The sequence below is a fragment of the Mustela nivalis genome (genome assembly GCF_964662115.1).
Source record: "Mustela nivalis genome assembly, chromosome: 15".
In the NCBI taxonomy this organism is placed as follows: domain Eukaryota; kingdom Metazoa; phylum Chordata; class Mammalia; order Carnivora; family Mustelidae; genus Mustela; species Mustela nivalis.
This window is the reverse complement of record NC_139034.1, coordinates 10,633,250-10,658,682: the sequence shown is the minus strand read 5'-3', so window position 1 is coordinate 10,658,682 and position 25,433 is coordinate 10,633,250. Positions and strand designations below refer to the sequence as shown.

General features: G+C 42.9%; 1 protein-coding gene across 1 annotated transcript in view; it reads left to right on the top strand.

Moving 5' to 3' along the window:
- ATP8A2 (ATPase phospholipid transporting 8A2) overlaps positions 1-25,433 on the top strand; it is a gene marked incomplete at its 5' end in the record, with an annotated part of 618,696 nt that overhangs the window by 452,416 nt on the left and 140,847 nt on the right. Inside the window, 5 exons of the mRNA XM_082700943.1 lie at positions 1,385-1,507; positions 3,612-3,690; positions 17,208-17,269; positions 17,680-17,736; positions 19,125-19,232. Of these exons, the coding sequence (XP_082557069.1) occupies positions 1,385-1,507; positions 3,612-3,690; positions 17,208-17,269; positions 17,680-17,736; positions 19,125-19,232 (429 nt within the window). The remainder of the gene's footprint in view (positions 1-1,384; positions 1,508-3,611; positions 3,691-17,207; positions 17,270-17,679; positions 17,737-19,124; positions 19,233-25,433) is intronic.

Below are 25,433 nucleotides of genomic sequence, written 5' to 3'. Positions count from 1 at the left end.
ACAGTATACATATGTGTATGTGGTATGTTGTAAGCAGGGTGAAAATATGGAAATATGGTAGGTCCTACTGGGCTGTTGTCCATTGGTGAAGGGTAGGATGATTTCAAGTGGGTAGAAAGTCAAGTAAAAAGGGGAAGAAAAAAAGAAAAACAAGGATGGCAGTATCAACTGTGCATGATAGCACATTTAAACAAAACCATAAGGGAGAGTTGATGTACTAAGTGTGCAAAGCTTCTGAGATGTTTGCTAGGAGCATCTCCCTTAAACAGACGACTTGTATTCCTGTAAGAGAGATGAGTACGACCACTCTTGATCCTTTTATCCTTGAAATCTGGAGAAAATTGACATCCCAGGATGTTTACCTTTCTTCTCCAAGGTTTAAGAGGAGCCTTCAAGTTTTATTGGCCTTTCTCCACCTGTAGATTACAGGTAAAAGCGAAAGTCTCAGAAGGCACCATTGGCCCAAGAAACTCATTATCATGGGAGCTTGCTCTCTCCTTCCCAGCCTTGTCTTGTGCCCTGTCCTCAGCCAGTCACCATCCTGGATGTCGTAGAAGTCCAACCCCAACCCTCAAACATACCACATGTGTTTGGACCCAAAGCTTTGTGAGTGGTTCCTGTTTCAGGGGAGTCCTTCCTTCTTGCCCCACTCCATGACATTCCTTTTCCTCCGGCCAGATCCCCTAGGTCCAATACCTTACAGGTCAGGCACTCTTTGGTCCCAGAATCCTAACTCTCCCTTCTCCTTCTCTGCGCTCTCCCCCATGAGTAATTTTGCAGAGTGCTGTGTTATATGTGTTTATTTATATGCCTGCTGCCGGCTGCCCGTCTCCTGCTCTGCAGTAGATGGAATTCCTGGAGGTCAAGGACCTGCTTCTTTTCCTTCTTCTGTCTTTAAACGGCCGTACCTATTCCTGGTGCTTATCACAGTGTCTGGCCTATAATTCATTCCCAATAAATGTCTGTCAGATGAATAAATGGATGAAGTACATCATGCTTCCTGAAATCTGAGTATAAGATCAGGATGGGAAGTTGTAAAATTGTGCCTGAGCCAATGATCACGAAAAGCACAACACTTCACAAAGCCACCTAAATCACCGCTCATTTTTCAAAGGAAGGTAGTTGTTAATATGACATGATTTCTTAGCTAATCATATATTTATGGTGTTGTTTTCAATGTCCAATGGATTCATTTATGCTGACTAAGTAACAAAAACGGTCGTTCATGCACTTTCTTTGTTTGGAGGGTGTCTGCTAAGTTGTGAATCATTGAAACTCAGGTTCGGACTTGACTTAAAATTAAGTCATCATTCCATAGAACGGAAACACCTAAGCCAGACAAATCAGAACATCCTCTTTTAACAGCTCATTGTTCTCCATACAGATTTTCACTGCACTACCACCCTTCACGCTGGGAATCTTCGAGAGGTCTTGCACCCAGGAGAGCATGCTCAGGTTCCCACAGCTCTACAAAATCACCCAGAATGCAGAAGGCTTCAACACAAAGGTACACAATGTTATTGCAGAATTGTCACTTCAAAAGGGCATAAGCACTGCTGTATGTCTTCCAGCTCTAGTTATCTGCATGTGAGAGAGCTAATGCATTAGGGAGAACATTCGAGAAGAGGTGAGATGCCTGCCCTCTCCCAGTATAGCAAGCTGGTAAATTCAAGATGCCAGCTGGAAAGGAAGTTCAGTGTTGCACGTTTAGTTCCTGTTTGTTGACTCCTTTCCTCTTGTCCCCATGTGGCCAGCAGCACCCATGGCCCTAGGGCCTTTTGGATCAGCTGTCAGAGACTCCCCTTACCCTTCATAAAGCCCTGCATTGAGGAGGGCTGGGAGCTTGCCTAACAGAGCCTTCTGACCACCCTGGCTTGGTTTTTCCTTTAAAAGAAAATGTTTCTTTAGCTAGCGAGAAAAATTGGCCAGATGTCAACACAGGAATCCAGTCAGTCGTGGGTTTCTTTCTTTCTTTCTTTCTTTCTTTCTTTCTTTCTTTCTTTCTTTTTTTTTTTTAATCAGACTGGAAAATCAAATGAGAAATCCTCTAGACCTAAAAGGTGTCAGCAACCCTGCAAAGGGCCAAGTAGAAGCTGGGTTGGGTGTTGCCAGGATTCCACAGTCAGGATGGGCAGAGGGGACCTCATGGGGCCTGCCAGTCACAGCCAAGAGGCAGAGAGGTTGAGGGCCCCGGCCAGAAGGGAAGACACGTGCCAGGCTGGGTGCAGGACGCCTGTGTTGCCATGCTTCTGTCTTCGGGTTTTGTGCGGGAGGGGATTAGGATGTTTAATGAGAGGTTCAGGGAGACCTTTTAACAGAGGTCAGTGAAATTACTGGGCACAGGTGGTGTGCGTGATTTGCTTGGGTAGCCACCGGGGCCTTGGTAAGGATGCCAAGGGGAGTCCTCCAGGAGAGAACCACCTCTGGAGCCTTCGTTTTGAGCCGGTGTTATTGAGAGTCTCTTCCTTCAGAGCTGTCTTCTTTTGAAGAAAGCATAATAGGCACTTTCAAGCCTGGAAAAAACCAAAATGGATCCTATTGGTTTTACTGCCTTCCATACACGGGAAGACTTGGATGAATACTTGTTTTCAGTCCCTGTTTACTCTGAGTTTGTTAATGGGAAGCATGGCCTGTTGGTTCTGCATTCTTTATGTAACTCTGTTTTTTAAAGCGCTTGAATTCAATAGCCCTGTAAGATGGGAAGTAAGTAGGAAAGAACCCACTTAAAAGGTAGCAGAGCTGAGAATTCTCTGAGACTTATTTGCAGAAGCCTTGGAGACTTTTTTTTTTGAGGAGGTAGGTAAGGAGGTCAGGGAGAAGGGGAAAAAATGAACATTTAAAAATGGAAAATCCCATTGTCTATGACCTTTTTCATTTTTCTGCTTCCTCACTGCTACTTAGGATCAAACTATATGACAATCCCTGGAAAAATCTGGATTTTTAAATAAATTCAAGCTGGCTTTAGTATAGTAGTTATGTCATCTCAGTAGTAAAAAGATGATTAAAGTGCATTTATGAAACCTTAATTTAGAAGAAACTAAACGTTGTGTTCTTCTGTTTGACCTTTCAAGTGTTAAAGAGAATTTTTAAATGTGCATTATATTAACCAAACCCCCAGAAATTAACAAGTTGCTCCGGAGGGATTTTAAAAAACAAAACAAAAGAATGGGAGCACCATGTAGAAATCTACATTTAAAGTGTTTTTAATGCTTTCAGGAAGTCCACAGTTTCTGTCTCTTGTTAACAGTTTTGACCTAACACCTTTCTCTTTCTAGATGATTGTAAATGTCTGTTGTCTTTTTTTAGGATTCTTAAAAAAAAAAAGAAAAAAGCTTATAAATCATTTTTGGATATGGACAGATTGTATATTGGTCCACATATATGGCATATACATTTAGGTCTTTGCAGCAAGGTAATATTATCCGGAGATAGTCCAGTCATTTGTATGTAAAAATGAGGAAACCGGTATTTTTTTAACTTCAAGAATACTAGGCTACTTCTGGAGCGACGCAGCCCACTGCCAGTATCCTTCACAATGAGGCATTTGTTGAGTTGCACAGAGGTCAAGAGTTGTGGGCAGCTCCTGACTCCCTTGGTTTGTTTTCCCTTAGGTTTTCTGGGGTCACTGCATCAACGCCTTGGTCCACTCCCTCATCCTCTTCTGGTTTCCCATGAAAGCGCTGGAGCATGGTAACGGCTTCATGATTTCAACTGTCAGCAAGTAGCTCTGCGGTCCCTCTGGTGCCAGTTGTTCACAAAAAAAATTTTTTTTCCCAGTTCTGCAGACCGAGAGATCACAAGAACACATTTCAGAAGAAAAACATACCTAAAATCTAATGAGAGCTCGGGCTCAGGTTTATAGCTTGTAGGTTTCATCCATTCTGGCTCCGAGGGCCCATTTTCTTTCCAGTTGCCTGGAGAGTTTAAATGCTAGGAATTCTAAACTTTATTTTTAATAACTGAGTGGAGGATCTTGAAGCAAAACACTGTGCTGGAGTGGAACATCGATGCCTCTTGGCCCCAAGTTTGACATATTCTGTTAATTGCTTGGGCTTTCGTTTTCCAACCTCACATACCTGTATGCAGAGTCACTCAGATCTTGTGAGGGTCTAAACTTACACCTCGTTTCTTGAAAGAATCCCCTCTCCTTGACATACACTTTTCAAGCAGACTTTTAAAGTTTGAGGCCTGATTCTCTCGGCTGGTTTTAGTCTTTCCTCCAGCTGGAAGAGGACGTGTGAGAAACGTGGCTGCCTGTATTTGTTCACACTCCTTAATACATCCAAAAGATTCTCTCCTAAGGAGACACATCTTTTAGTCTCGGAAAAGGAAAATGGATCATGAAAATGCTACTCTTTCATCCCTCTCAAATAGTAATAATCCCCCTGGGAAAAATTACTCCAAATGTTGACTAGACAAGGCCTTTTATTGTTCAGAGAACCAAAGAATATAAAGCTTCCAAGCCTCTTTGTTTCTATGTCAATCTGTTTTGTGCTTCAAACAAAAATGATTCATCCTCACTGATATTCTTTAACCTATTAAATACTGACAGTTAGAAAAAATGCATGCCCTGCCAATTTATTACAGCCTATGACCTGTTCTTTGAGTTTCATCTGACCTCCTTTTCCCTCAAGCGTCCCTAAGTATCTAGATCAGGAAATAAAAACGTTCTACTTCTAGCCCTCCCACCCGCCCCCAACACACGGGCATTCTAGCAAAATCATGTTCTTTGAACTCTAAAGCTCTCCTGTGGTTCAGCTTTGCTCAGTGTGGATTTCTGTGTATTTCGAGTGAGCAGGGGCTACAAATAGAAGAGTGTTGAATGTGGCTTGCTTTAGAAGCTCTGCCAGTTTGGTGATAGAAACTGCCATCTCTGCAGCAGGATGGACTGGGGCTGGGAAGCAATTTGTCTGATGAGCGTAAGAACAATCTGGACAGCTGTCCTGTTATCCCTGAGCCCATACTTAGGAAGACACAGGGACTAGTATGGATTGCACCATGAGTACCATCTCCAGGCCCCTTACCCTTCTCATCTAGATATTGCACTCTGGTCCCAACTCCAGAGGGCTTGCCTTTGGACCCTCAGAAGATTTATAAGATGGTCACTCAGTTGTCTGCTTCAGAAAGCCCTAATATGGCCCATTCTGCAGTAGAAGTGATGGTTTTCCAATCCCGGAGATAGGATTATGTGTGTTGAGATTGCAGCTTGCTATTTATGGTGGAATCGGGATAGTCTAGCTAGATGCCACTATATAAATCTGTTTATTCCCCTGAAATAGCCTGTGTTTCAAAACAGATAGACTCCCAAAAGTTACTTATTTACCTGAGAGATAGCACCAAGTGAATTTCAAGTCCATTTCTGCCATCCTTATCGGCTTCCCTCAAATCTGGTGATTTACCTAGTAGCCAGCCCATAGGATGTTTTTCCAGTTTGTATTATCATCACTATCATCATCAATGTCATTATTTTATTGTATGTATTTAGCCTTTAGCGTAGAAGCTTTCTGTTAATTTTGTTATAAATGTTAACCTATTGAGTGCAACTGTGTGAGATGAAATAAATTGCAAATATTAATTATATTTGGCAGGAATTATAGAAGGCCATTGGTGTTCTGTTCATGAGTTGACTTTTCTAACAAATGAATATTTTAGAATTAATTTCTAAATTCTCACTATTAATGCATAGCAAAGCTGATTGCATCATTGCTCATTAACCTTATTGTGTAATATTTACATCTAAGGCTTTGAGGTGGATTCTAAGGGTGCTAGGTGAATGGATCAACGTAGCCTTACTGTCAAAGGGTTTGTAGTCTGGTAAGGAAACTAGATCCACGCATGGAAACTTCTAGTACAAAGTAGAAAATAATTCCCACAAGTCAAATACAGATGATATACTATGAGTTTTCAGAGGGCTAAGAGAAAATGCCTTTCTTTTGGTAACATCCAGGCTTAGCCTAGAAGTCCAGGTAGGATCGAGAGGTGTAGGAATGGATGGGAGAGCGGAACAATGTAGAGAATTTCAGGGCAGGTGTGGAAAGCTGTGAGGAGTCTGTCCTTTCACCGGTGAAGGTCAGAAAAAGATGTGAGAAGGTGGGTAAAAACTGGACAGCACAGCTTTTTGAATATGAGGTTGAGAAGTCAGGACTTAAGATGTTATGTGAAGATTCAGCCTAGATTTTAGATCAAGGAGAGTATCATGATCAGAGCTCTTTGGGGGAATGAATGTATCAAGTCCATAAGAGCGAAAGGTAGAAGGAGAACTAGAGGCAAGGACACTCGTGTGTGCAGGTGTTGCAGGGAGTGTGTAAGGAGATTAACACCCAGGAAATGGGAATGTGCATACATGCTTCCAGGGAGTGTGTTTTGAGAATCTATTGATTCAGCAGAATCATGGCAAATCAGTGACCCTGAGAGTACAACACGTAGAAATTCTGCCTCTCCTGCCTCCAGCCGCTTCCAGAAGGCCAGAGCTAATGACCAGGAAATGTGTACATCGCTGCTTCCTGGCCTGTGTGCTGTGGTCTATGGGGTCACAAGCTAGTCCAGAGGCTCTTCTGAGGAAGTGACATTTTATATTCTTGAAAGGTGAGGAGTGGCTGATCAAGTGGGGCAGGGCAGGTGTGGGGAAAGGTGAGGAGAGAGAGCACTCTGTACCAACCAGGCAGGCATGCAAGAACCTGAAGAGGCCATGGGCAGTATTTCCCAATGCAGGGCCAGGGAAACCCAGATTCTAGATTTTGTTGGGCGACCTTATGAGCATTTCAGGATGCTGGCAGCAAATGTCAGTAACCTTCCATCTTTCTTTCCCTATCCTTGTACAACTATAATAGAGCAGAACATGTCTTGACATATTCCCAGGGTCCCCTCTAGGGTCAGCAGTGGCACCCTCTAGTCAAGACAGCTACATCAGAGAGGTGGGGGGGAGTGGCTGGGAAGGAGGGCGGGAGGTTAGGGTTAGGTGAGGGTCAGATCAGGAAAACCCGGGTGCAGACTTTTCTCGGTGAGAGGCGGGAGGTAGGAAGACTCGCTGCATGGAAAAACACATGATGTTTAGCAAGAGCATGAATTTTGGGGGTCGGGGGAAAAAGAAAGTCAGTGGTGGAAATCAAGAAAGATTGCAAGTTGGAGAAGATAGGGATATGGCAGCTGATGGGATTACTTGTTTATATGTGCTGATTTACTTTCTTAACTCTGAGTTCTTGTTACACTTTGAATCACCTTTTAGAATGATGTAGCACCCCACCCCCAAGGAAATACAGGAACATGGCGCTGATTTGAGAGGAACTGAGACATGTTCAAGGCTTGGGGGACCCTGATCTAACAGGAGTGCCTTTCTCCACTCCCAAGTCCCACCTGAAGCTGTCCCCCAGACTCTGTCCACAGCCAGGACCCTAAAGGAGTTTCGCTTGATGGGCTAAGGTCCCCAGAGCCCTTCATTTCATTGTTCCACACTTTGTGGATTATGTCACAAAGGTGGTGGATTTTACCAGGAGCTTCTCTTTCCACTATAAAGAGTGGCTTAGAGTCTTACATACCAGTGTTGTTCACTTTGGGCACATAATTGTTGGGAAGAAATATTTTCGAGAAGGTGTGAGCCCGTCGTTCATTCCTTAGAGAGGTTCCAAGAATTTTGCTTTGCTTATTTTTGCGTGGTTTTGGATAGACCTTTCAAAGCACTCCTTTGCTGATGGAATTTGTGATGATTCATTTCAAGTTTCAAAATAAATTTTTCCACTCAAGCAATTCAGCAAATCAGATTTCTTCCAACCATCACAATCTTACGCTCAGTCCCGTGGCCTGTCTGCAGCTCCCATACTTTGATCTGAAAGCGAGTCTAGGTTAAAACCGGAGATGTCACCTTTGTAGGGCCTGAAATTCATCAAGACCCTTGGTGTCAGCCCACACTCAGGTTTTCCATTGGTGGAGTCCAGTCTGCATATTTGAGTATTCCTCCTTGAAGTGGAATGTGACTATTGGCAAAAGAAAGTAATATCAGTTTGGACTTTAAAAAAGGAAATTTTCAGATTTTTCTTGATGAAATTTACGAGGGGTGAGGAGCAAGAGAATATACTTAGCAGCAGAGAAAAATTCCTCAAAACCTTTGTTTCTCAATTCCTCACAGCCTACACCCTGGAAATCATTCCCACCCCTTTTCAGAAGGACACGTATATGGACACGTATTTTATTGGCACTAATTAAGCAGCAAGGTCTTTTGAGAATTTCGAGAAAAGGCGATTTTGTATTTTTTAATGACTGTGCTGCTAGACAACCAGTTTTATAAACTGTGCATGTGGATGAGATGAAGCGTAGTCTGCTTGTCTCTGCTTATGGCATTATTGGGTTGTTTGAGCTTGAACTATTTCTGATCTATACCTAGTACTGCCAATCACGCCATTTTATATCACGTAAATCCCAATGACTAGCCTTCCTCACATTCAACGATGTTAGGGCAAGACTGCCATTCTCTGCCTGCCACTTCTTAAACTCAGTTATTTATTAGAAAGGAAAAGCTAAATGAGTCTGTTCTCTGTGCCAGGCCTACCCTGGCTCCCGGGTATCCCATGGGGAGCCAGTATGGTATTAGTGAATACTGTCCTTGATGGCCATAGCTCCTGGGCCTATTGGGACAAGGTGCTGTGGTAGCCACAGAGTTTCCCAACTAAATGCTGTGTTTCCAAGGAATACAGGGAGACAGGAAGCCAACACTTAGTTCCCCTTTACAAGCCACCACCCCTCCTGTGTCAGATTCGAAAATGTCTGAAATCAATGGAAACATCTGGGGAGGAACATTAAATGCTAAATGGGACAGAAAGGGTAGTAATTCACTCCACATGGCCTCCACCCTCTGGAACCCCTCCTGAGAGGACAGAGTCCTGGAGGACCTTCCCAAGACCCCCAAGCACAAAGGTGAAGTGAAAGGGGCTTGTCCGCTAAAAACGAGAAAGATGGAATACTTGGGAAGTTTTTTTGATTCTCATACAAATGAAACTACAGCTTATAAACCTAAAATACCTCATTACTAACCCCATTGTGATGTACTTAAATAAAACCTAGTTTCCAAATTCAGAACTTTTTTTTTTGTTGTTGTTTTATTTGGGCTTGTTTTAAACACAATGACCTGTTGAAGGAAAGCTTGGACCTTGTGTTCTGCTTCACAAATCCGCAGCACCAGTGTTTGGAAACCCAGAATTGGGCTGGAGGCCCACTGTTAAGTATCTCTTAGGTTTCAGGGTCTCTTTTAATAATCCCCATGCTACATGTATTTGACACAGTCGGGGTTTGGTATCATGCTGTAAGAAGTGTGAGCCGGAGCTGCCCAATTTCTCTAACCCTTATAACTTTATCAGAAAGTCGAATTGAGAAGTTGAATGGAGGTGCATTAGCTGGGGTGGGAATAAACTGTAATGAACAACCCCCACATCTTGGGGGCATATCCCAATAAAAGCTAATTTCTTATTCATGTCACGGTCAATTGGGAGACGACTGCACTGAGCATATTTTCTTATGTTCCAATATTTTTTTCCCACATTTTTGATGTTCACTGGGGCCTTGATCCTGGAGAGACTGCCCCTCCCAGGCTCCTTCTCCTGGCTCTGTCTTCCACTGATGGGAAGGCTGAGAGTGCACGCAGGGGTCATGCATGAAATGGAGCCCCCCCGAATTGAAATGGAACCCCCCTCGCCACTGCAAGAGTGTCTCTAATACTCATGTCAACCAGTCCAGAGGCCACACCGCCAGCCATCTCTTAAAGGCACACCCCTAGCCATCTCTTCTCTGAACTGTCATGCACCAATAAAGTATTCCTCCGGCCCTAAATCACCCTGGGGTCAGATGCCAGACAATTAGGGATCACCCCTATAACACAGAGCCCTGCTGAAATTATTTATACCATCCAGTCCTAAGATTATACCTCATACCTACCCAGCTTTGTCCATTCCGTCCCCTGAAAACCCCAGTAAAGGCTCTGGACCGTGTTCTCTCTTTTCCTCTTCTGCCTCCTTACTGACCCCAACGCTTTCCCTTGTGGCCCTGCTTGGCATCCCTGCCTCATTTCTAGGGATCTGTAAGTATAAACTTCTTCCTCCATGACAATCATTTCTCTGTCTACGTATCTTAACACACCTCATTAAAACAAATTCAGGGTCCATTTCAGTACAGTCAGGTTCCATTCATGTGTGACCACTGAGTGCACTGTCAGCCTTGATATTAGTAGGGGACAGAGCCAGGAGAAGGAATCGTTGCTCTTGACCATCTCTGGGAAGGGAGCCATCCCTTCTGCGCATGTCTGATTGGCAAGGACTGGTCACAGGGCCCCACCTGGGTACAAGGAGCTAAGGAACTTTACTTAGCTGTGCACCCAAGAACGGGAGACAAGTCTGTGGGCACACAGGTGGCTATTTGACATCGGCCATCAAGTTCACGTCTCATCATTGTTACCACCCATTTTTTTAAACTATCTTTTTAAAATCCATTTTCACAAAAGTGAAAAAAAAAACCCAGATTGAAATTTGAGTTTCATATCCTTCCCTTTATCCATCAGTAATGGCAAGAGAGAGGAGAAAATCCAGCAAAAAGGCTTATATAACCAGGAACTTAACCCAGCACTGGTTATGAATGTAATTATAATCACTAACACTTGTATAAACTCAACCTCCTATAAACTCTCTCCAATATTTTATACCACTCTTTATAGAGAAAGGAAAAAATAAATTTTCTCTTTGTGAATACATAACATTGGAAGCAGGAAGAATAGTTTCAGTTATAGCCTGGGCAGTCCAGGTTTGAGCAGGGTGAGCTATAAAAGTTTGTCTGTAAATGAGTTACTTGGAACTTGGAGCACCTCTTCACTCTGGATATTAGTCCAATGATACCTGGTTGGTGGAGTGCCTCCTTTGAGCATCTGCAGGCTTGAGAGGCCCAGCAAGCAAGGTGGGGAGGGGACACCCTGGGCGTATTTTGGAATAAGGGCTGCTCTCAGCCAGAGCTGCTGAGAGTTCTGAAGCCAAAGGGCGGGAATAGGAAAGCAGGAGAAACTTGGCATCTGCTCTCCAGCCAGAATTCTTGGCAGGTGCCTGGGTGTCCAGGGAGGGAATGGTGCCCCTCCACCTCAGTTCTCTCTCCTGAGTCCTATGTGAGTGAGGTGCCTGTGATTTGTAATTCAGGTGTTCCATGGATTCTTACTTCATTAAAAATGCACGTATAAATTCACCCCATCTGTTTTCTTGATTATTAAATCCTGTCTTGCCTGACCATACAGGACTGTGCTATAACTTTGTCTTCAGATTTTGCTTTTTGTCCAAGCCATTTCTGGGTGCATTCTTGTGGTTTAGCTGGGTAATGATGCAATGCTTTTAATGAGCATTTAATTGAAATGGCATCTTTATAAAATGTCACCAACCTAGCCCTTTGGAATATTTTGAAGTAAGTCCTCTGATCATTCCGTCTGCTTAGAAAATAAGGCGTACTTTCCTTACCAGTCATGGGTTTTCCCACAAATATTTTTGGAGAGGTTTTTGCATGCAACCATTTGGGGCCATCACTACTAATGTGTGGGTCTGTGTGGTTTTGTCCCAGTTGTTCACAATAGTCTTTTTCAGTGACTATTTCTAAAGCACATTTAGCTAATCCTTCTTTATGTTGACCCCTGGATTCAAGTAGATTTTCCAAATAATAAAAATCTGGAAGAACAGTGGCACCCACTGGCTCCGGGTCAGTGGATCCTGAAGCCTCCAAGAGAATGAGCTGACTACCAAGGACAGTGTCCCCAACTCTGTCACTTTGTTTAACGCTTTTGATATATATAGTAAACATCATCATTATATTGGGTTTTACATCACATGGAGCTATAGTAAAATCATTCTAAATGTGACTGTTATATCAGGGTAGATGGGGAATTTTTCCTGCTCTAGTAGGTTCTTCACTTAATGGAAATCTTCTTATGGACTTTTGGAAGAGGCAATGCCCTCCTCTCTCATTACATCTCTCATCTGGGTGAATTTAATCCTCGATTTGCAAAAGGCTGACTGGTCCCTGTTGGGTTAAATGCCAGCTGTTCTGGTGCAATAGGCAGCTTACTCCTTCTTACCTCTGTCCTCCTTGCTCAGTTAAACCTTTGTGTGCTAATGACGGGTTTCTGTTAGGAAGTGCTCAGCGTCCTGCTGGTTACGATAGGAAAACAAAGATTTGGTGAGATCACGCCTCCCCACATGCACTTTTGATGGATTTCTCTTCTGAGGGACCTCTGGAGAGCCTTGCAAGGTTCGGCCCCTGCCCTCAGTGTTCCACCCTACCTTGCACAGCGCTCACCCCCCAACCCAGCTGTGGGCGGGGCGGGGCGGGGCGGGGTGTTTCACTTCCAAGCCTCTGTGCAGTCTGATTGCCTTTTTGCCTGTATTGCCCTTTCCCTTCTCACCACCTCCTTCCTCCCAAGTAGCCGTCTCTGCCTTCCCTTGCTGCTTTGTGTGAAGTCATGTTCTCACTCTCGTTTACACAGATGGTGGTTGAATAATGTTCTGAAGGCTGGCTTGGGGAACTCAACCACTCACCTGAGTTTGGGGGTTGCTTTTTCCCTTTCAAAATAAAAATCACTTGCAATTTTAAATATCTGACTAAAATAATAAGAGCTAAACTACTAAACTAAAAGAAGATGTTTTCCCGAGTGGAGCGTGGGAATCATAACAGTGCTATTAAATTGAAGCGAAGTGGGAAGAAAGATTGTGTCCACAGCGTGCTTCAGGAATACGCTGGACAGTCTAAATGGGCTTTTCCGCGCTTGAATTATCAGCAAGCTGTAGCATATTGCTACATTCAGTCACAAATGATTTCTGAGGACTTCTGATCTTTCCTTCAGTAGTATGTTATTGGCAGGATCTAACAAAGAGGATGCCCACAGGTATTGGCTTTTAAAACAGTTGAAATATAAGCCATAAGAGAACAGTCAATCCATTCCATGGGAATTTCCCCAGCAGGGTGTGCAGAGTGACAGCTGGTGACTTGTCTAAAGGATGCTGCCTTTTCGAGACTTTTGGCGGGTTCCAGAATCTCAGCTTGGTTTAGGAGTTTCTCCTTCAAGGAATAAATTTTTTCCAGATGGTAGAAGTTTGGAGTGGGGCAGGAGATACTCTTTTCTCAGTGGAAAACTAAAATACAGTGCTGAGTTACCTTTCCAAAATGATGAACAGAAATAAAAAGCTTATCCTGGCTTCTGGAAAAGTTATTTTAAGCATGTACAGGTTACCTCAAGTGTAAACATTGTATTTAATGCCAGTGAGCATTATAGTCTCTTGACAAGGTAGAAATTAGTGCATTATAAAACTCTAGAAGCTACATTTGGAAAATGCCTTTTAGTTTTCCCTATTTTTTCTTTATGCCAAGTTGCCCACAGAGCATTCAGTAGTGCTAAAGGTCTTCATGGAGGTCCTGTCCTCATAAGCAAGCTCTCAGTCCCACAGGTAATCCCAGAGTTTGCCCGCTTCTAAAGGCCATCTGGCATTGTGACTTGCATCACTTTGTACTAAAGGCTCCCGCTGTTTCTTTCTGTGGATTGTGGGACACCTGGGAGGTGCGGGGGGTCGCTTCATTCTCTCCTAGTCTGACTAGAGAAAGAGGGCTCCCTTTGTACATTAGATGCTCTCACCTCAGTATATTCTGCACATTTCTAGATACTGTCTTTTGTCTTACCCCTGATACTGCTGTTCTCGGGCCAGGCGATTTGACTCCCAGGAGACATGTGGCAACACCTGGAGAAAGTTTTCATTGTCACAGCTAGGGCTTGGGGACTCCTGGCATCCCCCAGGGCTACGTGGTGGGGGGGCGGGGAGTCCTGCCAAATATCCAACAATGCACAGGACCATCCTGCGTAACAAAGACTAATCTGGAAAAATGTCAGCAGTGCCAAGGTGGAGAAACTCGGGGCTGCTGTGCCCACCTAACTCGGGTTTCATGGGGTTGCTGCTGTGCCCTGCGTTTACTTCCAGTGTGACCCAGAGTCTCTGTCACAGGAAGCTAAAGACCTGTCAGCCTTAATTCTCTCCTGCAAGTCCTTTCCCGTTAGGTGTTGGTATTTCAAAGGAGTACTTTTTAATATATATATTTTATTCCTTTTGGAGTTTTCTTTTGTTCTTTGGGATGCATTTTTTCTAGCTCAGTAATGAAAACAAACCCTTATTTACAGTTTGTTGTGAAGTGGATGACCTTTTTCATGTCATTTGACTTCTCTTTGCCGCCCTGGTTCTCTCATCTGAAATACACAGATAATACTAGGTCATATAGTTGTTAGAATAGCAAAGGGATTTTACATATATTGTTATCATGTACTAACATTAATAATGATAATACATTAGTATTGTTATATTTGGAGGTATACAAATATAGGTTAAGTGCTCACAGAGTGAGTCATAGAATCATATGCTCCCTCTTTTCAATGTAGTATTTCTTACATGTAACAGTTTTCTATTTATGTCCATAAAATCTGAAACACATTCTAAGCCTTTCACATTAGACAAATGTTTTGTATAGTTCTTTTAGTCCATGCACCAGCCATCATTTGAAATAGTCGTCCTAAAAGGAAATTCAGAAAGTTGTCAAACCATGATTGTGAACTCGATTTTCAGTTTAGTCTCATACCCCCTCTAACTCTTACACTGGGTCCGCGCTGACTCTGGACTCCATCGGGGCTTCGTGAAGGTAGAACTTCAGGGCACTGAGGTCATTGTTCTCCATTCAGGCAGATGGACTGAGACTAGGAAAACCCCCCTGAGCTAAACTGAACAGGAAGAAGATCTGAAACTCTCCAGTTTCTACCATTACCCGCTTGAGGCTGATGGAGCAGTGAAAATCACAGACCTTATCAATAAAATTTTCTATCTTAGAGGAAGCTTGGTGAAAATTCAGTCATCATCATCTGTATCTAGTATAAAAATCCCCATTTTAGAGGTGTGGAAACAGAACCGAACATTTTAAGGAACTGAATAACAGTAGAGCTGGGACAAGAAAGCCAGGCTGGAACGTGGGCTTCTAACACTCATTGCTGGGCCTTTCTCCCCCACTAACTGTCTCCTTCTCACCACCTCATTTGCCTCCATGTGCTTTTGTTTCTTTCTTAATAGCATCGTGTTCTCTGTCACCTGTTCTTCATATTGTGAATCTGAAATATTGACCACTCAATACCAAGTTTTAATGTGTCCCTCTTTTAATCAGTATTCCTGTGTGAATATGACCAGAATCAGGTAAATGATATCAATGTTCACCTAGGTACTCAGGCAAAAACTTTAAATCACCCTTGATTCCTCACATTCTTTTTCACCCCCCATTTAAATCCTAAGGCCTGTCCTCTCTACCTTCAAAATATATGTGCCAATTCTTATCACTTCTTTCCTCTTCCAGCATAGTGGCTCTGGCTTGAATGTCCAATAGAACTTTCTGTGACGATGGAGGTGTTCTGTATCCATGCTGTCCCATTTAGTAGTCATTAGCTACCTGTGGCCATTGAGGGTTTGAAATATGATTAAGTGTGACTGAGGAACTGAATTTTTTTTATATCAGCTTTATCAGTTCATATCCTACATTCTACTCATTGAAAGGGTACAATTCTATGGTTTTTAATATATCATGTGATTGTGCAGCTGACGCCTTAATATTTGAGCATTTTCTTTCCCCCCAAAAGAAACCCCATAACTATGAGCAGTTATTTCCCATTCTGCCCCCCTCCCCCCAAAAACTCCCACCTCCTGACAATCACTAGCCTACTTTCTGTCTCTGTAGATTTGCCTCTTCTGAACAGTTCAAGAAGTAGAATCCTACAACAGATGGCCTTTTGTGATGGCTTTTTTCACTTAGCACAAGATTTTCAAGGTTCACCCATGTTATAGCTTGTTTCAGTGTTTCATTCCTCTTTATTGCTCAAGAATGGAAGGATAGGTGTTTTGAACTTTTTCCTTCCTTTCCTTTTAATGAAATTCTGCCTAACTTTCAAGTATCTCCCCTAAATTTCCAGACCATTCCTTTGTAAGTTGGTGGCCATCTCTCTCTATTCTCATTGGATAACACTTTACTTTCCCCAGTAGCAGTCCCTTAGTTTAGGTGTATAGCTAATGCAGCCCATAATATCACTTTGCAGTTGATCTTTCCTTATATATGCAAATATTCCTATCTTGAATCAGGAGAAAGACCATGCCCTGGAGCTCGATCTATGGCCCCACAATGACCAGATTCTGCTTATGATGCTACCTGGTCATTTTGGTGTCTTAGAAAACTAAACAGATCTTGACACTTTAATAAGAGATTCCTCAACAAGCACATGGGTCGGTGAGCCTGCCCAAATGTATGTGTACGGCAGCTACTGGGTTGGAAATTTGAACACAAAAATCCCTGTAATCCTTGGCCTCCCAGTCACAGACCTGAATTTGAGTATAAAAGGGAATAAAAGAAGATTAGCAGTGGCGTCCAAAGAAACCATTCCTGATGTTGAAAAAGGCTTTAACCCCTCAGGATAATAACCAGACTTTTCACAGCAAGCTAGTTGATGGAAGTTAGACAATTCCGTTAGAGTTCAGCCTTAGTAATTGTTTTATACATTGTAATAGTCATTATGAACAAAAAAGGGGAAAAGTTAAGAAATTAAAGTTTCAAATTTCTAATTGTATTTTCTAGATGTCTCTCATTGGATTGTTTGCATTCCCCCAATTTATAGACTTCAGAAGTTCATGCAATTGCATATGAGAACATGAGTAGTGAATATCCCTCCCAAACTCTGAGTTCAATAATCATGAAATAATTTGTATTCATGTGGTTATCTTCCTTTATTGGCTCATAGTTCCAAATAGCAAAAACTAAAAATAAATCCTAAAGGAACACTCAGAAAAAGTCAAATGCTGCTATAAATAAAGACAGGTTATTATAGTCTAACTCTTCCCTTTGCTTAACCCCACAAGGGGAGATTTTAATCCTTATAAAAATATAAATTTCAATACAGATCAGGTATTTGGTTCATTTTGTTAGAAACCTGATTTTGTTTGTTTGCTTCGTTTGGAGAAAATACAAGATGAAAACAATTCACAGTTAGAGGAGGCATTAGAATCACAGATGATGCAGTTTTTGAAAATCCCTTACCTTTTGAAAATGTTTCTAAAGTTCTGTTTTTATATTCTGAACAAAATAGATTGCAGTGCTCTTCCCCAGAAGTTAGTAATAACTTCTTTGTTTTTCAGATACTGCGTTGGCCAGTGGCCAGGCCACAGACTATTTATTTGTTGGAAATATTGTTTACACGGTAAGTTTCTCTCTGTTTACAGAACTGTTCTTAAGTGGCATATGTCGGCACACTGCCTCTGGAAACCCTTTATATAAGGCCTTCCTTCATATTATTTGTTTTAAATCTTTCAACTCAATAGTATACATTTCTTAAAGTTCAAAATGGTTGTGAAATGCTTACCTCATTTTCTAGCAGAGATTTTGCAGAGTCAAGATTTCTAGACAGGTCACCTCAAGACAGTTTCACATCTAGCTGTAAAAAAAAAAGCAGCACTGTAGAAAGTGATTTTCCCCAAATCTTTCCAAGCTAAGAAAAACACAAAAGTGACTCCCACTGCCTCTGGAATGGAGACTTGGGGTTTCTCCTGGAAAGTAATAATAAATCACCAAGGATAATACATTTTCCCCAATTCCTGTTTGTTTTCACAGTATGTTGTTGTCACTGTGTGTCTGAAAGCTGGTTTGGAGACCACAGCATGGACTAAAGTAAGTTTTCTCTGGAACTGTTTCTCTATCCACTACAGATAATTTGATGTCATGGATCTTTTTTTAAGCCTTGGGAAACCAATCAGCAGGATTGAGCTATCTCATTTAAATTTTGCATGTAAAATTTTTCATTTGATCTTTATCAGGGCAAATTTGCCATCCAGAGTTTTCCGATGATTCATTTGCTTGGCACTTACTAACAGCTCTAAGCTATTAACAGTCCTTTCATTTCAAGTGTATATGCATGTTGTAAAAAAAAAAAAAAAAATACAGAAAATACAGAAGGACATGAAAGAGAATTTTTAATTTCCATAAGTTTATGAACAAGGGGCAGTTACTGTTATGACTTTTCTGGATAACATTATAGATGTTTCACCTGTATATTTTTAATAAGACAATGCTTTATGGAGCATATAGCTTTGTAATCCTTTTTTCAGTTTAAAATAGATCGTGGACATTTTCCACAACTTAAAGTATACTTCCACAAAATCTTTGTTCATAATTAAAGGGTATTAAGTTTGATCAATATCCCATCATTTAATCATTCCTCAATTTTAGACATTTTGGTGACATGTCACATTTCAGGATCATAACCCATGTTTCATGTTTGTCCATCACTGCTTTATAAATAGACTCCTAATTCTGTGCTGGGAAAATGAGGGAGGAGATTGGAGGTGCTTGTGGAAGTAGAGAATCCATCAAGTGACAATGGTAATTAATCCAGACAAGAGGTGATAGTGGCTTGGCCTGGACTCTTACAAAGTGGTATAGTGAGAAATGGTCAGATTCTGGAAGTATTTTTGAAAAGCTAACAGACCTTGATGGTGGATTATGTCATGGAGTGTGGAAGAAAAGAAGTCAAGGATCATCATATTCAGAGGCAAACGAGAAAAAGCTAACAACTCAGCAGATGCTTAAAAGATTGTTAAGATGTAATATCCAGCCCAGATTTGTAAAAAGTTCTTTGGAAAATGAAAAGAAGAATCAAAGTCTCAAAACAATAAGTAAGAACATCATGTTCTTTTTGTCCATATGGTGCTGTCTTACTGGACTAAGGTGAACTGGCCAATGTAGCTCCAAGTTGGAGCAAGAATTGGTGAGGACCAGTGAGGGGCTGGCTAAAACTGTGCAAGGGGTCTAGGAGAAGGTCTGCTGAGACAGCAAAAGCACCTTGATCTTCAGGGTAGTTTGGGGCCTCCTGATCCTTGAATTCATTGTGTGACATTCTGAGACAAGATAATTACAAGATGGCACTTTCCAGTGACTAGTGAAAAATGTATCCATGAAGAAAGCTGGCCTGGACACAGGGTTTCTGTTGCAGGTGGGGTGCGGGTGGCTCACCTGTGCCAGCAGAGAAGCCCTGCCTGAGCCTCTGTTTCCTTTTGCAGTTCAGTCATCTGGCTGTCTGGGGAAGCATGCTGATCTGGCTGGTGTTTTTTGGCGTCTACTCAACCATCTGGCCCACCATTCCCATTGCTCCAGATATGAAAGGACAGGTCAGTGCTCCTAACTGTGAGTGGGCTTTCCCTGTCTCAGGACACTGATGCTTTCTGGGCATGGGCTCTCTGTGTCTCACGACACCAGTGAACTTCGGGAGAGGTTGGTGCAGCCTGCTTCCATCAACATTCATCAGGAAAGAAACAGACCAAATTAGAGAATCAGAAAGAGGTTGCCTCATCCACAGAAATGGCATTGGAAATTTTAATATTGGAGATTGTCAACTTACATCTGCTGGCCTACCCAGCATGTTCATGTTTCCATAATGAATCATGTGTTAATTACATACAGTCCTGATGTGTCCAGGTAGTTCATGGCCCTAAATTGAAGATGTTTGAGTCATCTGCCATCCATTGGTGATGCAGATGGTCGTTGTGAGGTTACGTGTATTGTTATGCTCTGATTATTAGTTACCTGTGAAAGATAAATCTAACAACTCCATTAGCCAGATCATTGATTAACCAGGATATCTCATTGTTCATCTCTTGAACTAGAGAGGCTCATTTGAAATTTTTTTAGAATTTTCTTTTATATTATCTTTATCCAGTGTTTGAGACTGAGCCTTCAATAGTGACAAGCTGGATTTAGAACCAGTAGTATTAGTATTGGGTCTGGAGAGGAATTTGACAATTCCAGGTTCCAAACCACCTCAGTTTACAGATGAAGCTGGACAGGCCCAGACACTCCAGCCTCACCCATTGACCCCCATTTTCTGATCTGCCCATGGTACCCAGAGCCAGAATCCTACTTCTAGTCCATTCCCTGGGTTTCTAAGATCTTGGGTTTCCTTCCTCAATAGCAACAAAAGCCCACTTCCCAGGCCTGCATGGTCCTTTCCCCATATCCAAGCCTTTGTGAATACCATTAGCCCAAGGGGCAGCTAGTTGCAAGGCCAATTGGATGTTTGCCTCTCTATAGCCACCCTGACTTGCATGAGGACGTTTATGCTGGGGGACAGATCCGAGGATGAGAAGAGAAGACCTATGGGTCATGGACTTCCACTGGTGTTTCTGCCCCAGGAATGCATATTATAGCACCAGGCCTGTGCATGGCACATCTGGCTATTATCCTAGCCTCACTTCCTCTGCAGAAATAAGCCCAAACTCCTTGGTCTGCCCAACCCTAAATACATGTGCAGCAGCTATGTCATGTGAGATAACCCAGGGGTGGCATTACTTGCCTTATTCCCTTGGCTAATCAGTAGCCATCAGACCCCAGGGTGTCCAGGACCTCCTTAAGTGCAGGTGTTGGCCAGGACAGACCAGTGATATAGAAGGGGGCACATAGTCCCCTAACACATCTACACAGTGAGGAATGAGGACAAACCCGTAACACACTTGGCAGTTCTTTCCCACACACAAGTGGTGATGGAAATTACAGCACGTTGAATGAATCAGGAAGATTGTAGAGCATTTCAAGAAATCAGTTCTATTTTAAAGCAATGTGATTCATCCCCCCCAAAAAAACAAACCAAGACAAGTATTCACAACAACGATGGTCACTTGGCAAGGTGGTGGTGCCTAAAATATCTGCTTTTGGGTTTTCTTCCTTCTGGGAAAGGGCAGGTATGGCCTCGTGACTGTTTCTTTTGGGGAATTTTTTGGTGCTGGACAGCAGCTGATTGCTGCAGATAGTTTCTTAGGTGAGAGAAGAGTGACAACTGGCAGAATGGGATCAGTCCATGTGTGACTGGCCAACAAAATCAATTTTCTTGGAAGCCCTTCCCAGTGCCCTCACCAGAGAGATACCCAGGTGAACCCCCTCTGCATGCATCTGCAGCAGCAACCCTAGGTTAGAGGTGCCCAAGCTAGATTGGCCTCTGACTCTCACTCCAAGCCACAAGCTACTTTCCAAGGGCAGAGAGGCCGCATCTGCTGGGCAGACACTACTAACCGTGCCACATGGTCACTCTCCAAGTTGGGTGCTGGTCTGTATGGTGTGAGGGCTTGGCCTAATGGTGAAATTTCTGTCATTGCGGACCTTTCAAACGCATTTAACAAGGTATTCCTGCCATCCCAAAGCAAAGAAATCGTAATATCAAATCACGTGTCATTTTGGTATAAATTTTTCATTTTTTAATTTTTTACGTCATTCTCACTGTTTGGCGGGTTTGTATGAGGTAAATGATGTTACTTGGAAATCGAACACAGCTGGCTAAGGTGAGGTTCTCATTAGATACCGAGTAAGACGATTAAGGTAGTTTTCATGTCATGGGACTTCCGAGTGGGTATTCTGCTGTGTGTGTGTGAAGGCCGGTTTATGATCACTAGTCTTCCTCCAATGAAGACCTCTTAGTGGGGACAGGGTGTCAGAAATACAGTGTCAGAGCCATCCTAACACTCTTTCACCTGCTATTGCTGCCCAGCGGTTTGTTTGTTCTTTGAACCCTTTTGAAGAAGCCCTTACGTGGAGAGTGACCAAAACTAGTCAGAGGTCTCCCAAAGACTTCTGCTGCCTCTGAGGGAATGACAGGCTGTCATGAAGAAAGCTGGAAGCCGGGCTCTTCGGGGCTACTATTGAAAATCAGCCCAAGCCATGGTCATCTCTTTGGTCCCGGGTGGTCATTATGGACTCAGTGTTTGTGTCCTCACCTCAAAGTCTCGTGTTGAGGCCCTACCCCCCCAGTGCGATGGTATTTGGAGGTAGGGCCTCTGGGAAGTAATTAGGTCATCAAGAGGATTAGAGCTCCTTATAAGAAGGAGCCAGAGATCTAGCTCACTTGTTTTCTGTCTCGTTGAAGATACAATGAGAAGTTAGTTAGATGCTGAAAGAGGGTCCTCACCATCATGCCGGCACCCTGATCTCAGATGTCCAGACTCCGGTACCGTGAGAAATAAATGTCTGGCTGATAAGCCACCCAGTGTGTGGTGTAAGAGCTAAGCCTGAACTAAGACAATTGGTGAATGCTTAGGAGTGAGGGGTACTCTGGGAAAAGACTTTTATTATTATTATTATTATTATTATTATTAGATGTTTCTAGTGACTTATATAAACCATTTTTTTGTAGTTCACAGAGCAAATGAACACGGTTCTTTTGAGCTTTGGAATGAAACTAGGGTTTAATGGCAAACAGCATTTCTCACTCGGGAGCCTGAGACAGATGCCCCACACAAAACATTCTGTCTGTTCATAACATCCTAAACTGTTGAAAAGGTACATTGTTCCTGCTGGGATTTCCTAATGGATTTGGTTAAATATTTCTTTCTTTGTCTTGTCCATTATATCAAGAGTTTTTCTCATGAGGGAGAAGGCAGGTTTTCCCTCGAGGGCAAGGGAGGAGAAGGCTCTAGATGAGAGTGATTTTCTACTGTCAAAGGGTCTTTATCTTCCCTCCAGCACCTCATGATATGATACACAAAACCCAACCAGACAGTGAGCCCCAGAAAGTCCCAGTGGAAGTTTCTGAAATCAAAGAAGTCATCTGCGGACTCTGTCTCCTAAAAATACACAACATTTGTGGGATTTTAAGGGACACCTTGTTTTTCCATTTTTCTAGGTCCAAACTAGATCTAAAGCGAATTAAAAACTCAAGTTATATCTATCTATTATAAACTCAAGTTAATGCCAAAGTCCCCTACCAGGGAAAACATGTGCTGATGTTTTTCCATAGGGGACCATCTGCTTTACTTTCTCCCAGTAGCATGATCGTGAGTTACAAGCATCTCCATAATGGGTCCCCAAAGCCAGTGCTCAAGGTAGAAAATTTTAAACTTCATTTAGCTCAGAGCTGCCTGCTGAGGAAGAGCATTTGTTTAGAGATGAGGAAAACTTTATCTAAAACCGGATCAGGAAATGTACTGCTATTTTCTTCACATGTTTCTGAAGGCTTTTGACTTGGGGAGTATCTGAGGGGATGCCATCTCATTTGATGTCTGTGTAAAAGACTAAAGAGACCTGCCCCAACTAGCTCTGTCACCTTTGGTAAATCACTTAGCCTGTGTTAATTTCCTTATCGGCAAAGTTAGAATAATATTATCCACCCTTGTTATCTCTGAGGAATGTCGCACAGGTATAATAAGAAAACCCAAGGGAAATGGAAAACATGCCTGCTCTTTTTTCGGAAGTAACTAATTAGTTTTGAACTTCTGTAAATAGAAGTATTGTGACTTCAACTCCTAATTCTTTTGGTCAAAGAATTTTAACATTCTATAGGTTCTAGATGTGATATTTCTCAGTAAGGTCCAGGGACCACCTGCATCTGAATTATCTAGGTTACTTGTTTGGGTTTTTGTTTTGGTTTGTTTCTGTTTTTAAAGATTTTATATATTTATTTGAGAGAGAGAGAGAACATGAGAGGGGAGATGGTCAGAGGGAGAAGCAGCCTCCCCATGGAGCTAGGAACCCAATGCGGGACTTGATCCCGGGACCCCGGGATCATGAACTGGGTTGAAGGCAGTCACTTAACCAACTGAGCCACCCAGGTGTTGTCTAGGTTGCTTGTTAAAAAACAACCTCCTCCCCACCCAGAAAATATGTTCTTGCAATATGCACGCACCCACATTTACACGCACAGGCACACACAACCACAGTCCCTGGGTGCATAGCCCCAGCCTGTGAATTTTAATAAACCTCCAAATTGTTCCTCCCTGAATGTCTGAGAACTGCTCCAAAACACCTGAAATATTCCTCCGTCTCAGTGTTTGAGTCATGCAGGGTGTTCTAGGAGAAGATGGTGTTATTTAAAATATCCACAGATGATTTATGTCCCCTGGGCAGTGGTTACGTAAGACGTGGCAGGTATCGCCAATGACAGCTTTAAGGCACCTCACTTTCTAAATAGAGAATTATACCAAAAGACATTACATCGTTCGCCATGGAAAAATATTCCTCATCACCTTTGGTGCTTTTCCTTTAATGTCCTTTTCATTGCTAGTAAAAGAGGGGAAAAAAAAACCTTTCACTTCAAAGCCTACAAACTGCTAACTCTGTCTGCCGTGCCAAACTCCTGGCTCCAGCCAGGCTTTCTTTTCTCTTTTAATTTCAAACACAGGAATGGGTTTACATTTAGGTTTTATACCACACTTGTGTGTACATGGTGTAGATCCCAGTGGGTGAACAGTATACTGAAGGAGGAGTGGTTGCCACTTGGTCAAAGTAACCCACCACCCATCTTCCCTAAGTGACTGCTTCCTCTGGGACTTCTCAGACTGGTAGGGTCTCAGGCTCAGGTCTTTTCCACACCAAATGTAAAAAGAGGGGGTTTTGTTTCCAAGTGGCATGTGCTCTGGGAGATAAGCGAGGCAGGAGGGTCATGGCCCCATCGGCCCCCATCTTTACTCAGCTGGGGTTGTAGAACATCTCTGTAGGACAGAGACTGGCCCGAGGGCCAGGAGGGAACCTGTGCATAAGTTAACTTTTCCTGGCGTGGGACAAGGTTGTTTCACCCCCAGCATCCATTCTCCACCACCCTTTCTGAAGGGGCCCAGTTTGTAGGCAAATACCAGACCTTGTGTAAGAGGCCCAACACCTATGCAGTGTCATTTCTGCCCCTGACTCCAGGCGAGAGCCAGATCCCAGCTCGTGCTGTAGTCAGTGATTCAGAAACCCAGTAGGAGAAACAGGAGACATTCGCCAGAGGCTTCTGAGATGGACACATGCTTGCTCCTGGGAGAAATCCATCAAAGAAATGGCCTTCTTTTGTGTGTGAGGTAGTTGCTTCTCTGCTGCCCAGAGCTGTTCAGCCATAAGGAGGGAAGCTGCCTCCAGAATCCTGCTGCTGCCATGAAAGACGTGATCTAAAGGGAAAAAAACAACCAGAATTTCTTGTGCAATTGTTGAGCCACCAAATGAAGGCAGCATCAAAGTTCCCTCCAACCCACAGCCCTGCTGGCTTTCCAAGGAGCACCCTGTGCGTGTGCTGCCTGTCCTCTGGGAGTAGCATGTGCAGGGAAAAGGCACCCCACCCACACACAGATGTTAGGATATTTCTTTTATACTTATCAGCATATAATCAATCGAGGAAATATGTACTTTTTTTTTTTTAAGATTTTATTTAGTTATCAGAGAGAGAGAGAGAGAGAGCACAAGCATGCAAAGGCAGAGAGAAGCAGGCTCCCCACTGAGCAAGGAGCCCGATGTGGGACTCGATCCCAGGACCCTGGGATCATAACCTTAGCTGAGGGCAGCGGCTTAACTGACTGAGCCACCCAGGTATCCTGGAAATACATACTTTTAAAAGACAGGTTTAAGCATTAACATTG